Genomic DNA, 16,666 nt, shown 5'->3' with positions numbered 1-16,666 from the left:
GAGTGCGTTTCTCCACACTCAGTGTTGGAAATGCACGTTTTGAATTGGCACTCGCAGGCAGGTGAGCAAATACGTGGAAGGTTCTGGATCACAGTAACTCTAGGCCATGGCTGAGAGAGGCAAAACAAGAGGAGTTTGAATGAAACTCGGGGAGTGCTGCTCAGGGGCTCTGTGAACTGCAGGTGGGCTGGGCTGCTGCGGAGACGCATCCTTTGTTCCTGTAATTCTTCATCACAACCAGCACCTTCTGCCCCTAGTCAAGAAGCACTAGGGCAGCCTAAATATCGAAACTTGCCCGTCTTTCCTCACTCAATTATTCAAACAACTGATTCACAAGAATCTCAGTCATTCCCAAAATTATTGCACCTCTTGGTAAAACTGGCCCAAAGGCCTAAAAATTAACATGGGTTAAAAACAACAATAAACAAAATCAATGAACCTCCCAAACAAACAAACAAAAGCCCAACAAAACAAAAAAATCCACAAGCTAACAGGTTTTCCTTTAACAAGCACTACGGTAGAAATCTCAGTTGCCTAGTGAGGGTCACATGCTTCAGATAGCTGTACCAGCATCATGGACAACACTTAAGTGGTACTGTATCAGTCCAATCGTGATCTTGTTATACTCCTCAAGATTCTTGGTGAATCTTTCACTTAAAAGATTAAAATAACCCAACTAAGTTTCTGTGCAAGTTTGTGAAATGAAACCTTTCTAAAAAAACACCTTGCTATTCTACAGGTTGAAAACAATTGAGGGAAATAGAAAAAGGAGGAAAAACGAGCGGAAAACCTGCTGCTGATTCATGGAGATATGATTAAAAAGCCTTAGAATGACCACACTTTTAAAGTCAGTCAGCAAGTCTTCCTGAAGCAGAAAAAGGCAGAAAGGATCTGCAGGAAGCAATACTGAGCACAGCTGTGAAATTATATTTACTCATCTTCACTGTCTCTTAAGAGACCAGAATACACCAGGTAGGCTGTGCAGTGCTAGGGACACACTTCAGTTCTGCTGAAATCCAGTCTTCCTAGAACTTGTATCTGAGCAGGAGTCTTGAATTTTCAGTTATTTGGTTTTGCCACTGCCATCCTTTTCCCAACACCTCCAGTATTCAGAATCACAATGTAGAAAAATACAATAATGACGTCAAAGGGGCAACATACAATGGGTGCTGCAAAAATATTTCAGTGCGCTAGAGAAGAAATTAAGAACATGTAGAGAGAGATCAGAGGAAGTGCATTGGAAAGTGGTCACAGCTAAGCAGGCAGGCAAAGGAATATGATAACAGAATCAACTGGAGGAACTTCAAAACCCTTCTGAAAAGCAAAGACCTCAACTGAGATGTAGAAGCTGAAACTGAAGTACCAAATTGAACATTGTTATGGGTTATAAAATAAACCCAAGACAACTATCTCCTTGAAAATAAATAGCTTTGCATTGATTTCACTGGATTTCAGCATCAACAGATTGTACAGAAACAAAAAAAACCACAATAGCTCTATCCCAAAGAATTTTTAAAAATGTTTTCAGTTTTTCATTTTTTTTTAATAAATGTGCTTTGTTCACAAAAGTAGTGACATAAAAGACAACAGAAATGCCAATACACATTTTCTTCCTTTTCTTCTCCAGCACTTTAAGAATGAAAGATCTCTTGCACAGTCATAATTTTCAAATATTTCATAACCTAGAAATAATCTTCTTGCACCAAAGCCAAATATACAACAACTCCTGATATTCACCACTTTATTATTCAGGGAGGTGTAAGTATTTATGTAAATCACACTGTCCTCCTCCACCACAATCTACTGTCCCTTGTGAAACAATACAAACCAAACCAAACCAAACCACAAAAAATCCCACAAAACCAAATAACCAACAAACCCACTTTGGGTATTTAGAATGATCAGCAAGAAAACCAAGCTGTTATGAATCTCAGGTCCCTTAACCACAGTGTTATCATCGACCTCCCAAAAAGGAGGATAAAAAAGATATTTTGGGGGATAATCTTGATCTGAATTTCATTTTTTTGTATATGAATCACAAACCAATTTACAGTAATCAATGCCAATGCATATGTTTGATGGTGTACTACTTGTTTTTAAACCAAGTATCAGTTAAAATATTAGGTATACTTTGAAGAATGCACATATTAACTTCCCATAAACAGTTGAATTTACAGCAGCAATATTTTAACATGAGCACTGCTGGAATAAGTGGTTAATTGGGAAGAAAGGCTTTGAATGACAAACATTTTAATGAAAATACTGACTTAAAGCCAGTTTTGAAGCCACTGTGTATTTCATTAGAGATGTATTCTCTGTAACAAAAATTAACAAGTGAACCATGACTCTTGTATGTCTAACCTTAATTCTTTTTTTCTTTTTATACATCAGAATAGAATTGTTTGGTTTGTATAACTCTATCATTCAGATTGAATAACAAATTTGAATTAGGTATTTTGGAATGCTTTAAATTCAAGAAGGGACACAAAAAGCTTATGTTAAAGAATACAGCACCACAGTCCAGATCACATTTGAGTGTAAGCTGGACCAATGCAATTGCTCTATGTAGAAAATACTATAAAAGAAAAACAGGTAGGTCAGACTGTGACACATTCAGTGCAAAACTTCAATGGAAGGAGTAAGTTTCATTTTTGTAGCAAACACTGTAAAATCCACACTACAACTTCAATTTATCTAGCAACTTTCATATTATAAATATGTGGCAGTTTAATATGGTGTAAGATATATTTCATCACAATCACCTGTGAAACTGTATTAGTATTTTTTCACCAACTTTCAGAAGTCAGAAATAAATCATGATGTGGCACCTAGTTAAAATCATTTACTACTAGGCACTTACATATAGATTTAAGAGCCTAATATTAAAATCTGAAAATTCTGGCCATTATTTTTAAATTGAGGGAAATATAAGCTAAACTAATAATGAATCCTCTTTTTTTAACCACTGAGCAGAATTGATTTTTCTGCAAAAACTCACAGATTCATTACACAAGTTAAAAACTTAATAGATGTAAAAATACATGTTTCCTCTCCTTACAGTGCAGACCAGTTTTCAGTTAGCTATGGAGTTTTTATTTAACTGAAGACTTTTAGGTCCTAATACAGCAAACAAAAAGTGTATGTTAATTTCAATTTTGTGGTCAGAATTACATGGCTTTATGCAAATACGTGTATCCTTGAAAAACTTGTACAATTATGTTTCTTTTTACAAAATCAGTTTGTAGTCACTGGCCAGCTTAGAAGGTCTACAAATAAGGACAATTCAAGAAAAAGTTGTTTCTTTCTAAAATGCATAAATAATTTACTTTAAAACATGACAAAACCCACCCTGTCCCCCAAAAACACAGTTGGAAGGGAACACAGAACACCATAGTTGGGGAAATACTGATATATGTTAGTGCTTGTATACTCATAAAATTGCAAAACATATTCCAGCTTTGAAGTGAAACATAATTGTCTAGACGTACCATACTCCTCTGGGGAAAAAGCCTCTTCAGAAATTGCTGTTTATGCAATGAAATTACACAGTATGTATAACTATGGATGAACAGATTCCTGTGTTTTGGTGTTATGTCAAGAGGGCTGCAATAAACAGAAAATCAAATGTGCAAGCATTGTAGTTTCTCCAGCCCGGGCTTAACCAGAGTGAAACAAATTTTGGAAGAAAAAAGTTTTGTTCCATAATTAAGAAGGGACATTTGTAACCAAGTGTCTTAACCTATCTGCACATTTAATTAAAGTGCAAATTATTTCTTCCTACATACACTTCTCAGAAGCCCACCAACTCCAGTGCCTTAAGCTCAACCACACTGAGTTAAAATACTGAAACAACATTTAACAAATTAAATAGAATTCACACTTCACAGCACTAAAGAAAAGAATGGTACCTTTCTTGAAAAAAGAATAGTGATACAAATCTAAAGAAAGTAACAGCAATTTATGCTATGACATGAGTCATTTGCATAAAACTTGTATTTTTTCACTTTCATACAAGAATAAATTTTAAAATTCAAAAGTAGAAAAAAATAGCAAACTCTGTAAACCTTTGCATTTTCTTTATGCAAACCATTTTTCTGTGTTGAGCCCATGTTAGTATAGCAAAATTAGTTAAGCAAGAGATTTTACTGAAAGGGCATTTCAACGACTACATTAACTTAGAAGCAATATAGGATCTTCTAGCTCATAGAAAGGAATAGAACTAGACTGGCTTTCTCCAGAGTCTGAGTCATAGGGAGCATCAGGTAGCTCCATAAAACCGTAAGCTAGCTGTTCATCTTCTGTGTCTGACCGAACATAGCAGGCAGTGTTGGAATACTCCTCATCCTCTATAGTGTTGAAATCCTGTGGGATATACAACATGCCTGGGTAGTTCCTGCTAACTAAGTCACTTGTTGTTTGCAGGGAAGTTTTCCTAAATGCCATCAGGTGCATGTGAGAAAACTTGGAATACTTGAAGCGTTTAAAACCCAAGGACTCTATGGCAATTTTCCAGCTTTTCATCATCATAGCCCGGCGATTCTGATGAGATGAATCAGGAGTTATTACAAGCAATAAGCCATTTAATACGAGAAGTTCATGTGCCTTCTTGCAGCATATCCATCGTTGATAGGGTGATGGAAAGTAAGAAAGAAGAAGTGAGAAAACAACAACATGGAACAGTTCTCCAGGTAGAGAATCAATGGGATTTTTCAGTTGCTTAAGAAAGGCATCTATAGCATCTTGTGCCAGTTGAAGAGGTTGCTGAATTTGAAGATTTAGGAAGTCACATTTGTATACGCTCTGGTGGAGTGAAAGAAACAGAACATCAAGGTTAGTTTAGAAGAGCAAATACAACCAAAATCCACAGAAAAATCAGTGATTCCCTTAAAGAAATGTCAAGCCTGCTGAACATTCCTCTTGCTATTAAATCAATCAATCTAAAAGAAAAATTTAACATGCATGCAAGATTTTAGATGTGCAGTATTTTACTAGAGATTTGATAGCAGAGAACTGTTAATTAAAAAAATATCATCAAAAGAAAAAAGTATTGAATCAACTATCTCACAAAATATTTAAGAATTCAGAACATTGCTTGTGTTTTTACAGGTGCTGAAAGCCTTTTATAGGTTTTTGTAAACCTGAAATAAGTAATTAGAAACTAAATTTGATACCTCAGAATTTCTACCAGTTCTTTAAAAACAATCCAAATCCTCAGTAGTTTCGTCACTTGGAAAAAAGTGTCACTTTTTTTACTGGTAAAGACACAAGGAATAACAAGGCAATACACATTTTAAAGCTACAACACACTGACTGCTTTGCAGCAGTGATGTAGATCCATGTTTTAACTTTGCTGTAAATGCAAAGTGTAGTGGTACACATTTGGGCAGTTATCAAAGCTAAGGAACTACACATCATCTGTTGATCATTTGTGCACTCAAGCTGTCAAAGACTGGAAATGACATCACAATACAACATACAGAGAATAAATTCTTAACATCATTAATCACAAAGCATTCAAGAAGTAAACGCATGTACTTTAGTGAATTAAAGTTTTGGCACTTCATATCAAAACCTGGGACTGACTTTTCATATAAAAAGGTAGTAAGAGATAATGTTGTGATCTGATAGCCACAAAAATTCTTTATTAATGCCTAGAGAATGTGCAGTGAATGACAGACACTAAACAGATAAACAAATACGAAAGCAGACACAAAACATTCTGTGGAACACATCTGAAAGGTGGAATTAAATCTGTTGCATTTTAATACCATAAAAATATCTATAGTGTGTTTTATGAAGCAATATTCAAAAAAGATTGCTAGAACACTATTGCAAGAGTATTCATAAAGGAACTAATATGCACAATTGTATTCAAGTAGAAGAGAATGTTATTTCTGTCCATATAAAATCACAGTCTCTTCTGAGAGTAAGCAGAAAATTACAAAAAATAATCAATGTTCAAAAAAATCTGATTTATTTTTCATTAGCTTTAATCTTGGCCTTCAATATGCAAAGATCTAGAAAAAGACTTGCATTATGTGGCTATAACCAAGAAATTTTAATTGCAACCATTATACCTGTAGGGCTATATTCTGTTTCCCTGTAATACTGAGAACAGGAAATTAACTGTAGCGATTTCATTATATCCTCTAATAAGTTTCAAAAGAAATAAGCATTTTGAAAACTGATTGTTCAGAGCGACATGCTAACTTTACTTAGAACTTCAAAACTTCAAGACTTAAAAAGTTAGTGGTTACACATATACAGTTGAAAAAACCAATTTAGACTGCAAGTATTTCTGAGTAGTGGAGGAACACAAGTTAGTTATGCAGAAATAATGTTAAAGACAATTTCAGGACTAAGGTATATTTCAAGTGGAATCTGTAACCAGCTTTAGGACAAAGATGCTGCTAAACTGGAGTTTGCTACTAAACTTCAGGTATCCAAGTCTTGAACTGATGTTTAACTCCTCATAGACACTGAAACAACAGTAACATCTCACTGCGTCCACTGACACCTAAGAACACAATCCTACCTATGTAAATAATTTTCACAGATATTTCACAGAATATTCTGAGTTGGAAGGGACCCTCAAGTATCGGGATACATATTCTAATTTTTAACTCCAGTACCCTTCCAGCCACTTTTTTTTTTTGGTCTCAGACTATGTGTACTCCAACACAACATCTGCTGCAAACTCCAGTCTCAGTTTCCATCCTCCTAGCTTCTAATAATATATGTTTCCCTTCCCTCAGTATACTTTACATGTGGACACTGGAAATGAGTGAATGCTGCCTAACAAAAGAAAATAATTGATCTTTTCTCAGTAAGCAGTTTCCCTCTCTCTCAAAACCCAAAATCCTTCAATGGAAATATTTCCATATTCATGTATCTACAGTTTGCATTCTCTGTATATGAAACAGAAATTCTAAAAATTTTGAAGACATTTATCCTTTAGTTACATAACTAACATTTCAGTTCCTTTCCTAGTATTTCCACAATTACATCCTTCTTATTCCTCCAAATTAATTGAAGTATTACTCAACTAGTCTATATCCAAAACATTTCTATATGAAGGTGGATAATCTTTTTTTATTAAAGAAAGAATTATTTAATCCTCTAATCAACGTTATTCAAGAAGGTGGCTTTGTAAGAAGCCTCTGTGCTTCAAATTGTTTCAAAAGGTTCTTTTGATAAAGATACTTCAAAAGATACTTTAGTATCTCACCCAAGAAACCTGCTAAATCAGCAAATTTTACCAGTTCTTTTACTTTCAGCTTTTACCACAAGTTATCATGATCAATTTTTTCAGGTCAGGAGATGACATTAACTACCACAACAAACCTCTGGCTTTTATTCCAAAAACCTTAAATCAGCCCAGTCAACTGCTGGCCTAGAGATAAAATTAATTCAAGAGGTTATGGTGCTGATGCAGCTCTAAGTAGAGTAATCTTCAGTACATCAGGGCTCATTAATTCTGTTCTGCAGGTAGGACTAAGCTTATTCTAGGAGATGCATTTGACTGCTCAAACTATACTCTCTGTCCCTCCAAGAATGCTTGCACAGCCAGGCTTCAAGATACTCTGAACAAGCCAAAGCATCCAAGAGAATCAAAGATGTTGGTGAGTCTGAGACAGGCCTCAGAGCAAGCATGTGTGTAACCACATGTACATTAGAACTCTGGGAAGCTCCTACCATAAAGCTATGGTACTAACCACGTCAGACGACCAGAAATCAATTATCTCATTGTTCATTTGTACTTGGAGAGAATCTAAAGGACTAGCTAGTACACAGAAATTGCTTGTGTTCCTCCATTAAATCCATAGAAGTTATTTTTTCAGGACTTTTACCAATAGTGGTTTTGGTCACTGTACATTTAAATTTATTTTCATGAGAACAAATGTAGCTTTCTTACGAAAACAGAACGACAGATTAGAAGATAGAAAAATGTTAACTAGGCATACTCAAAAATGAACGTTTAGGTTCAACTCATGTAATGTTAGGTACCTAGGCTGCCATTATAGTCACTGGAGAATTAGTCAATACAGAACACAATTCACCTCACCATCAAACAGCAGGTATTTAGGTTTAAGTGCTTTTAATAGATCTTCACTGACTGTAATTGGAACTTAGAACCTGAGATGTAGACACTGAGGATCTATATATCATAGCTAGAAATTCACTTGCCATGTATTTCCATTTTAAATGCCAGAGGCTGCCATTTCAGTGGCATGTGACTTTTTTACTTCCTGTGTCATGCCCAGCAGCCCTACACAGTCCTACAGCCTCCAAAGTGGTGGAAAGCAATCATGCTGCCTGTGTTTCAAATTAGGCAAGACGAAATCTACTCAAAGTTTGTGTTTCAGACAGAACTAACATTGAATTGCTTTTCAAAGCAATTTATCAGACCCAAATTTTTAAAGAATATCTTTCAGTATCTCTCAGCATATATGCAAAAATACAAATGAGGTGTTAAAGGACAGAACACGGTAACAACAACAACAACAAACGACCAGGCATTTCGCATGTAAATCACACTGCAGCAAAAATAAGAGAACATTACTTTTCAGTTAATGGTATTATTTCACCTGTACACTTCTTTTCACCTCTCCACTTTTAAAGAGGGTTACCTTAGGCCACAGATTTTAACAGAGCCTGATTTTTAACTGTAAGTAGTCAAGGTGTGTATAGTCAAAGGCTTTTCTGTTTTCTGCCAGAAATGTATTTCCGTATATTTTTAATAATTTTTATTCCACCTTATCCTTTTGCCTGGTTGATAAATGCAATTAATGCTGACAGAAATTGGGTCAAGAGCAAAAGACAAAGAACATACGATGACAGCAGAATTAAAGCATTTGAGAACCCTACTGCCTAGAGAAAATGAAGCAATTTGCCCCAAACGAGCTGATAAATTTGTCCTCTGGATTGTGGAAGTTCAAAAATATTTCTAGCAATAAACAGAAATGCTCCCTTATAGTGCACTGCTGATTACTAAATCTCCCCAGAAAAACCCACCAAATACAGTCACTGATCATTTCCTTTGGTCAGTGAATGCAGCTTCTGAGAGGTTCTTGCCTAAGGATAAGCCTACTTAATTGTTATTTATACCTTTTAAGATGCAGGGACTCATCTGAAATACCACTGAAAGATGGCTACTAAAATTTTCCAATTTCAAGATTAGAAACGCCATTATAAAGGCATAGCTGTGGGAAAAAATCGTATTTTTAGAAGAAAACACAACTAGGACTTAAAGCCTGTTCACAGGAAAGAATGCAGTGTTTAGTTCCTACTAAAACAGATATTTAGAAAACCTATAAGTATTAAACATACTTTTTTTACAGTCAGTTTGAGGCATTCCAAAAATCTGAGGATCAAATTTATATTAAATACCGCAAACATTACATACCTCAACAGCTGGAACAATGTCTATGCCAACTGTAAGAAATTCTTCAAACTTCAGAAATGGATTAAAGCAGCTACCAACATCAAGTAATCTGATCTTTCCCAAGGAGTGAAGAAACCTAAGGAGCAGCAAGAATTAAGTTTTATTAAGTGTAACTTTTAAAGCTACATTCTGAGTTACAATTTCAGATAACTAATGCAAAAGATTCTCACAGAACACCACAGTAGTGACTAATAGAAGTGAATGCCTTACTTCAGTTGCTGAGATACCCAAAGAACCAAGTTCTGTCAGTAAAAGCAGATGGTCCTCAAGCAGAAGAGTTTTGTTCAGAGCACCAGTAATACTACTAACTTGTGCACTTGTAGTAAGTAAATAAAATGGGAAATTGTGTGTCCACTAGACAGGCTTTCTCATATTGTTTTGTGTTTCTCACTTAACTTTTTTTGTGGTATTTACTAATTTTGAAGTCACACTAGACACCAGAGTTAAAATTTTGTGAGCTGAAAAGGGAAACTGAGAACAACTACATAAAGTGCCTCATTTACAGGGCTGCAATCTAAAAAAATTCCATGATGATTTGTAACATCTTAGAATATCCAAAATCCATTAACAGAGGCAAACAAAGTCACAGCTTTCGCAGGGACTTCACAGAGAAGAGAATAACTTTTCCAGAAAGCAAATGTTTTTTGCTTCAAGTTTCTGTAGCCAAAACCAATTGGCATCTCCAAAATACCACTTTCTGGGAAAGGCTCAGCCCTGGAGAGAACTGCAAAAAAACTTTCAGAAACAGATGTGCAGGGCCAATAGAGTAAAACCAAAAACAACGTGCCTGTACTCATAGCAACAACAAAGCAGTAAGGAATACTGCAGGGAAAAAAAGCCTCTAAGCAGCAATAAGAACTGTTGGGCTCTCTGGGCTCCTTCTGGACTCCCAGTAACCTACCAGAGAAAGGATGTTGGAAAAACAAAAGAAAATGTCTCATTGCATTCGGCAAAATAATAAGGCCAAGTTTAAGCATTTTGCTTCTACATGGAATAGAAGATATCCAGGGCATTCTTCTCTCAAAATACTATCATGACCAAGGCAAACAGTGCAAAAATTACCTCTAAGTTAAAGCTGCAAATGCTACGAAGCTGCCCTGTAAGTCAATCAGTACTGGAGTGAGATTTCAGAATGAAGATGAAAGCAACAATTTTTCCAGACTTGGAACAGGAGTTTGGATACTGTGTAGGCAGATCCTAGTAGCCATAAATCACAAAGGGCTCAAGTCAAGTAGTGTCTTTTCCCACATAAGAGCAATATGAGGCTTCTCATACCATTGTATCCCCTTGTCTAGCAAATGGAGACACTAATGGCAGATTCTTCCTCATTCAAACACAAAAATGCATGCCTATATGTATTGCTTGCATTCTATATGAGTCAAATATGGTAACAACAAATCAATGGACACATGGGACACAGGAAGCATTACAAGAGGAGAGAGGACTCTACAGTGCAGAGAAAACTTCCCATAAAAAAGAGAGAGCCTCTAGAAATCTAGAGATGTTCCCTTTAAAGTGTTCAATGAAATACTTGTACAGATTAAAATTAAGCAGCAAATCCCAGAAGCCTCTAATTTCCAGGACAGCCACTTCACCTATGGTACAGTGAGAAAAAAATCACTACAACGTATTCCGTCTTCCTATTTACAAAACGTGCCTTCTTTGCTGCAGTGTTATTTTTGACTGCTTAAAGGGGACACTGCTTCACACTACTACAGCTTTGGAGCTGTAGTAGCTTGTGGAAAGCTACAACTCTGTATTCTGAACTAATCAGAACCCAGAAATTCTCATCTACACTAATAGACAACAAAACTAAGACATCTGATCCAGGGCAAATTCACTCTGATAGGTGTGTCACATCCAAGGAGTCTCGTTGACTATGTTCAATGCAAATATACTTTGAAACCATAAAAGTAGCAGATTCAGATGCTCACTTGTGTCTCGACTTCCTGTTGCTTGTCAGGTTTTGCTGCCTCTTGGAATACAGACGCAATGATTCAGTAGCAATTCTCAGGCTGTCAGTTATCAGCAGGAATAGGATACTAGTTAGGTGCTTGAAAAAATTTTGAAGCTCTTCAGAAGCACTTAGATACTGTTACCAACATACACAGAGAGCAGGGACCACTGATTTCTGTGCTCTGAAGATCACTAGTTCAGATACCTACTTTTCAGCACCGTAACTCTTAGGTCAGATTCCTCAGTGAGACTGTAACTGTAATCTGCACGACAATCATGGAGCCAGTGACTCTGTTAGAAATGTACTCTCGTTGAATTCCTTGTTAATCACCTTCAGCTCCATGTCTCCTAATGATTTTCAGTCAAGGCAACATTAACAGTATGGGAACTACTTTGCCACTGTAAGTAATCTCCAAGCACATCTTGCATCCACAGTTCTTAAATGCATTCGTGTGCAGGTAGAAAAAACAAAATGTGAGTAGGTAAATTGTAAGAAACTGTAAAAGAAGTGGACATAGTCTGGAAAATGAGTGCATTTTAAATACATCCCACAATTGTTTATTTAAGAAGTTGTCACTGCCCACAGCAGGGTGGCTGGAACTAGATGATCCTGAAGGTCCCATCCAATCCAAACAGTTCTATGACTCTAACTTGATTAAATGGACTCCAGCTCTTGACTATTAGCCCCCTTAAAAATGCATCAATGCATTCAACTAGGTGCTGTACAGCTAAGTGACATTTTCTCTTGGAAGTAGATAAAAATAGAACAGTTGCTTGGCCATAAGAAAAGTCACTTATCTCTGAAATTAATCACTTCAAGTGCTGATTGCCTTTTTTACAGTTTTAAATTACTGTATTATTTATCAAGCATGGGAGGGGAAATAATTCATGAGCCTTATGCTGCTGCCAGAAGAGAAGAACAAATACATAAACCTGGTTCTGAGGGGTAACACTGCTAGGCCTCAAACCTTTCATAACATCCACACATAAATACACCCAACAGGAAGATGTAGCTGTCTGAGATACATATGAAAGAAAGAATGATAGTTCAAATCACTATCTGAAAGAATCCATACCAAAATGGTTGTGATTTTTACCACTAAGGATAAAAAGCAAGACTGTTTAATTTGACACAAAAAGAAGAGAAACAATACTCAAACAGAGAAAGCAAAGGTGGGGGACTGATTTATTGAAGGGAGGAGCTGTTAAACAGCATATAACAGCCACTTTTATCTCAAATAACTGAGTCACTTTGATGTCCAGCTTCACAGCAGGTGCAGTTGTAATGTTTCTTTACATGTAGAGAACTCATTCTGGGATGGAACAAAGTAACATGGACAAGTGGAAAGGCTTACTTTTCATATAGATGAAAGCAAAGAAAAGGACTGCTCACATTAATTGTTTTTGAGAGACTCAACTTTATTCTGGCAAAGAGGTGAGCAACATGACCTACTTGAACTGGGTTCATCAAAGTTGCTGACATTCAGACCTGCAGTAAACTTTGCACTTCTGGTTCCTATATTTCTCACCATCCCCTTTAAGAGCTGATGGAATGCCTACTTCTCTTCACATCTCCCAGCATCTTTTTTACTACCTGTAGAACTTTTTATTACCAAGCTAGCTTTGCTCCTTACCAAGCAAAGTACAGTCTCTCTACAATGGCTTGTAAGGTAAGTTCAGAAAGAGCTCCTACCATTTTTAATAATACTTGAGAGAGGATTATGTATGGGATGAACAGAATTACTGTCTTTACACCTACCAGGATAAAACAAAAAGTCACAGGCTTAGTCTTACTGATAGACAAACCCACAACTCTTATTTGTAGTGTTACATGACCAGAATGGAGTGACTGTCTTTAAACACTGTGTGGAGATTCCCTCATAACCCTTGTACCAAATTTGAGACTTCACTACTAGATCAGTGTAGACATGATAAAAAAGCATTTCAGGAGAGATCTCTGCTTTGTGTAATACACAATCCATTTTCTTTCTGATAAACTCTGTAATTTCTTCTAAAAGGCAGCAAGAAAGAAACAGAATTTTGATTTCTCTGGGCAACTTAGACCAGTTATGCCTTCTTGTTGAAGGTCTGTACAGCTACTAATAACCTTACGATCATTAGTAGCTCACTCAGGTAAATATTATAAAACTTGCCTTCACCAGGTATGTTTTTAGAGGTGTGTATATTTTTAAAGTTTTGAGAATGAAAATAAAAATCATCAGCACTCACTGTATTAACAAATACTTTTAAAATAATTTATAAAAATTCTCTATTAGCTCCTTTCTGTACACATTAGTCAGACCAAAAGAGAAGGCTACAAACAACTGGTAGCAAGCAGGCAGGTGAAATTAGCTCTGCAACAGCCAATATAAACTGCAGAAAGTAGGAAGACAGAGAGAGCTAATGCTTTATCCTGACAATGCCTCCCACTGGTAGCCAGTTTTAAAGCTTGTATGATTATCAAACCTATTGATTTAAACAAACATGAGAGACACAAAAGATAGTGGCTCCTAAGCACAGACACACCTACTAATAGGATTAGTAACATGTCATTCTCTCCCTAACCGATACTACATCTAGCTTCAAGTAAGTGCTGATCACATCAGACATGCTACAATGATGAGGAAAAAAAATCTCTTTACACAACAGAAAAAACACTATTGCAGGAAGTTCTAAGAACTAGTCCATAAAGAATATGAAACAAATCACAAGTGTATTTTTAACAGATTCTATGCTTACGCATTCATTATTTCACTGCACTTGCAAAATACCAATTTTTTTCCATCACACATGGAATAGCCACAAGCATGACCCATGTTATTTAGGAAAAAAAAAATGGAGGGTGGGACTTCAGAAATAATAAAGTTAGCCCTGGATGCCAAAAATAAAATTCTTACATGAGTGAAGGTCACAAAGAAAATTAAAACTGTCATTTGGAAAATACCTCAAGGATACTACAAGTTCTGCAAAGCCAGTCATCAGAAAGCTAGCGCATTAAAAGTTAAGGGTTGTAATTCCAAATTGCTTTTGAAGTGTGTAATTGGAATCAAGAGTTTCTCTGCAATTATTTATGAAGAGAAAGTTTTAAGTACTCTGATATTTACATTTGGCACTTAGTACTTACATAAGCAATTGACTTTTCAACAGTGCTGAACAGCCATTAGATTCTAACTTAATTAACATCTCCCTTATTTCACCTCAAGGTTTAATATAAATTGCTTTGCACACCAATGACATATTAAAGTGAAATTGCTCTAGCACTTAAATGAAGATGACTAAGTTGTCATTCTCAAGCAATTTTTTTTTTGGCATTCAACAAAATATACTACAACATAAACAGCTCTTGGAATGTATATATTCACATGAAAATGCCCCTTCTTAACTATCAAAAATACATCAGACTGATCTAACATGATATGGGGAAAAATGTGTTGGGGTAAGTTTTAACACTCAAAAAAGGGAGAAAAAAAAAGTCTGAAAACCAAGTCAAACTTACTCTTCTGTCATAGTTTCATGATTTGTCAAGCCAAAGTTAGGCAAAGGATCTTCAATCTTGGGAGTCTGAGGAACATTTAAAGCTGGAGTGGTCTTAGAAGTAAGAAGTGCTCTTTTTTCATCTTTCTCAAGTGCTTTTCTTTTTCCACCATTCTGAAAATATTCTCGGCATACACTGAAAAGACAAAAAGAAACATTCCCCAGGAAAACTGAATGCTCTTGTTAGTTATTACTATAGCTAAGACACATACCAGAGGTTTAAGAGATACAAGTGCAGTCAGCTTTTAAACAAATCTGGATTTTATTTCAGCTTTGGTAAATCAGCTTTAAAAAAGATGTGATACACCCAGCAACACACTTAAAGTTGAGTGGTGGGTTGTTGGGGTTTTTTTCCCCCCCAAATTATGCCGTAAGTCACAGCTGAGTAACCAGATTCAAAATACTTTTATCTGGATAGACTTTTAAAGTAAGACAGCAGAAGTCTAGTCAGAATATTGCCAGAAGGTAAACTTCAGCTCAGTTCTCCACTATAGCGCAAAGAGTTATCAAGTAGCTCCCTGTAAATACAAGGTTTTGAAATGTGTGTCTTGCTGGCACATAAACCGAGGGAAAAGAAACATAATCCAGATTTATGCGCAAACTTACATCCACCAGTTTTTAATTTTAATTGAGTTTGCCTGGGTCTATTTTGTTTTAAGTAACATATAGTAGATGTATTACTGTGAAAGACTTATTTTAGGTTTCAGTTTTTCCCCATATTTACTTATTTTCCTTAGAGAAACCAGAATGAAATAATCTAATCATACTTGAACAAAAATATTAGCCAGTTTAAAGAAATTAATGTCACCAAAAAAGTTATATAGCTTTTGTGTACTTCAACCAGTAGTCAGCATTAGTGTATGAGAAGCACTATGTTCGAGAATAACTGAATTTCACCCACAAAATATAACTAGAACTGGAAAAAAATTGTTGCTGTGAAATTAAAAAGCCGGACACGCCCTACACAATTCAGTTTTTTTAATTAAATGTGCCAGCCAAGTATTTGCACGGAAATTTTAACAGAAATACTACTTGTTAGAATAATGTTTTCCTAACAACCCATTTTTATGATGCTTTCTTGAAATTCACTCCATTTTCCTCTAATAAAACTGCAGAGGTTTGTCAGAAACATTCCAGAAAACATAAATTCAAGTGTAGTTAAATAATACCTTATACAAAGCAGAATCAAGATAATGACACTTCCCATCAGATTTAAGAATGGACATGCTAGTATAATGTTGCATTTAAATCATAAATAGTAACAAGGACACCTGGAATACACAGGGCTTATCTAAGGTTTGGTGATATTTTAGGCATCAAATATACTCAATCTCTTCATCATATAAGATGTGAAGGACAATGAGAAAAAGTCAATGGAGTGGCATTGAGTTTCTTAGATGGAAACATACACAAACAGATAGAAGTACCGATAGAAGTCCCTTTACCCCAAGATAGGTAGGAAAGAAGCACCTTGAATCAGAAATGTGCAATCACAGAATGGGTCATGTTAGAAAGGACCCCAGTGGGTCATCTGGTCCAACCTCCCTGTTCAAACAGGGTCATCCCAGAGCACATGGCACAGGATTGCATCCAGAGGGTTCTGGAATATTTTCAGTGAGGAAGACTCCACCTCTCTGTGCAATCTGTTCCAGTGCTCAATCACCTGCACAGTAAAGAAGTTCTTCATTTTCAGGTGGAACTTCCTGTGCATCAGTTTCTGCCTGTTGCCTT

At 36.0% G+C, this 16,666-nt stretch overlaps 1 protein-coding gene across 1 annotated transcript in view; it reads right to left on the bottom strand.

The window, feature by feature from the left end:
• Positions 1-1,506: 1,506 nt before the first annotated feature.
• BMT2 (base methyltransferase of 25S rRNA 2 homolog) overlaps positions 1,507-16,666 on the bottom strand; it is a 36,265-nt gene continuing 21,105 nt past the window's right edge. Inside the window, exons 3-5 of the mRNA XM_039571567.1 lie at positions 14,898-15,071; positions 9,407-9,521; positions 1,507-4,800 (exon numbers count right to left, since the gene is read on the bottom strand). Of these exons, the coding sequence (XP_039427501.1) occupies positions 4,171-4,800; positions 9,407-9,521; positions 14,898-15,071 (919 nt within the window). The 3' untranslated portion in view covers positions 1,507-4,170. The remainder of the gene's footprint in view (positions 4,801-9,406; positions 9,522-14,897; positions 15,072-16,666) is intronic.

Source organism: Corvus cornix, chromosome 1A (assembly GCF_000738735.6).
Source record: "Corvus cornix cornix isolate S_Up_H32 chromosome 1A, ASM73873v5, whole genome shotgun sequence".
NCBI classification, from domain to species: domain Eukaryota; kingdom Metazoa; phylum Chordata; class Aves; order Passeriformes; family Corvidae; genus Corvus; species Corvus cornix.
This window is presented reverse-complemented; position numbering and strand designations above follow the sequence as displayed.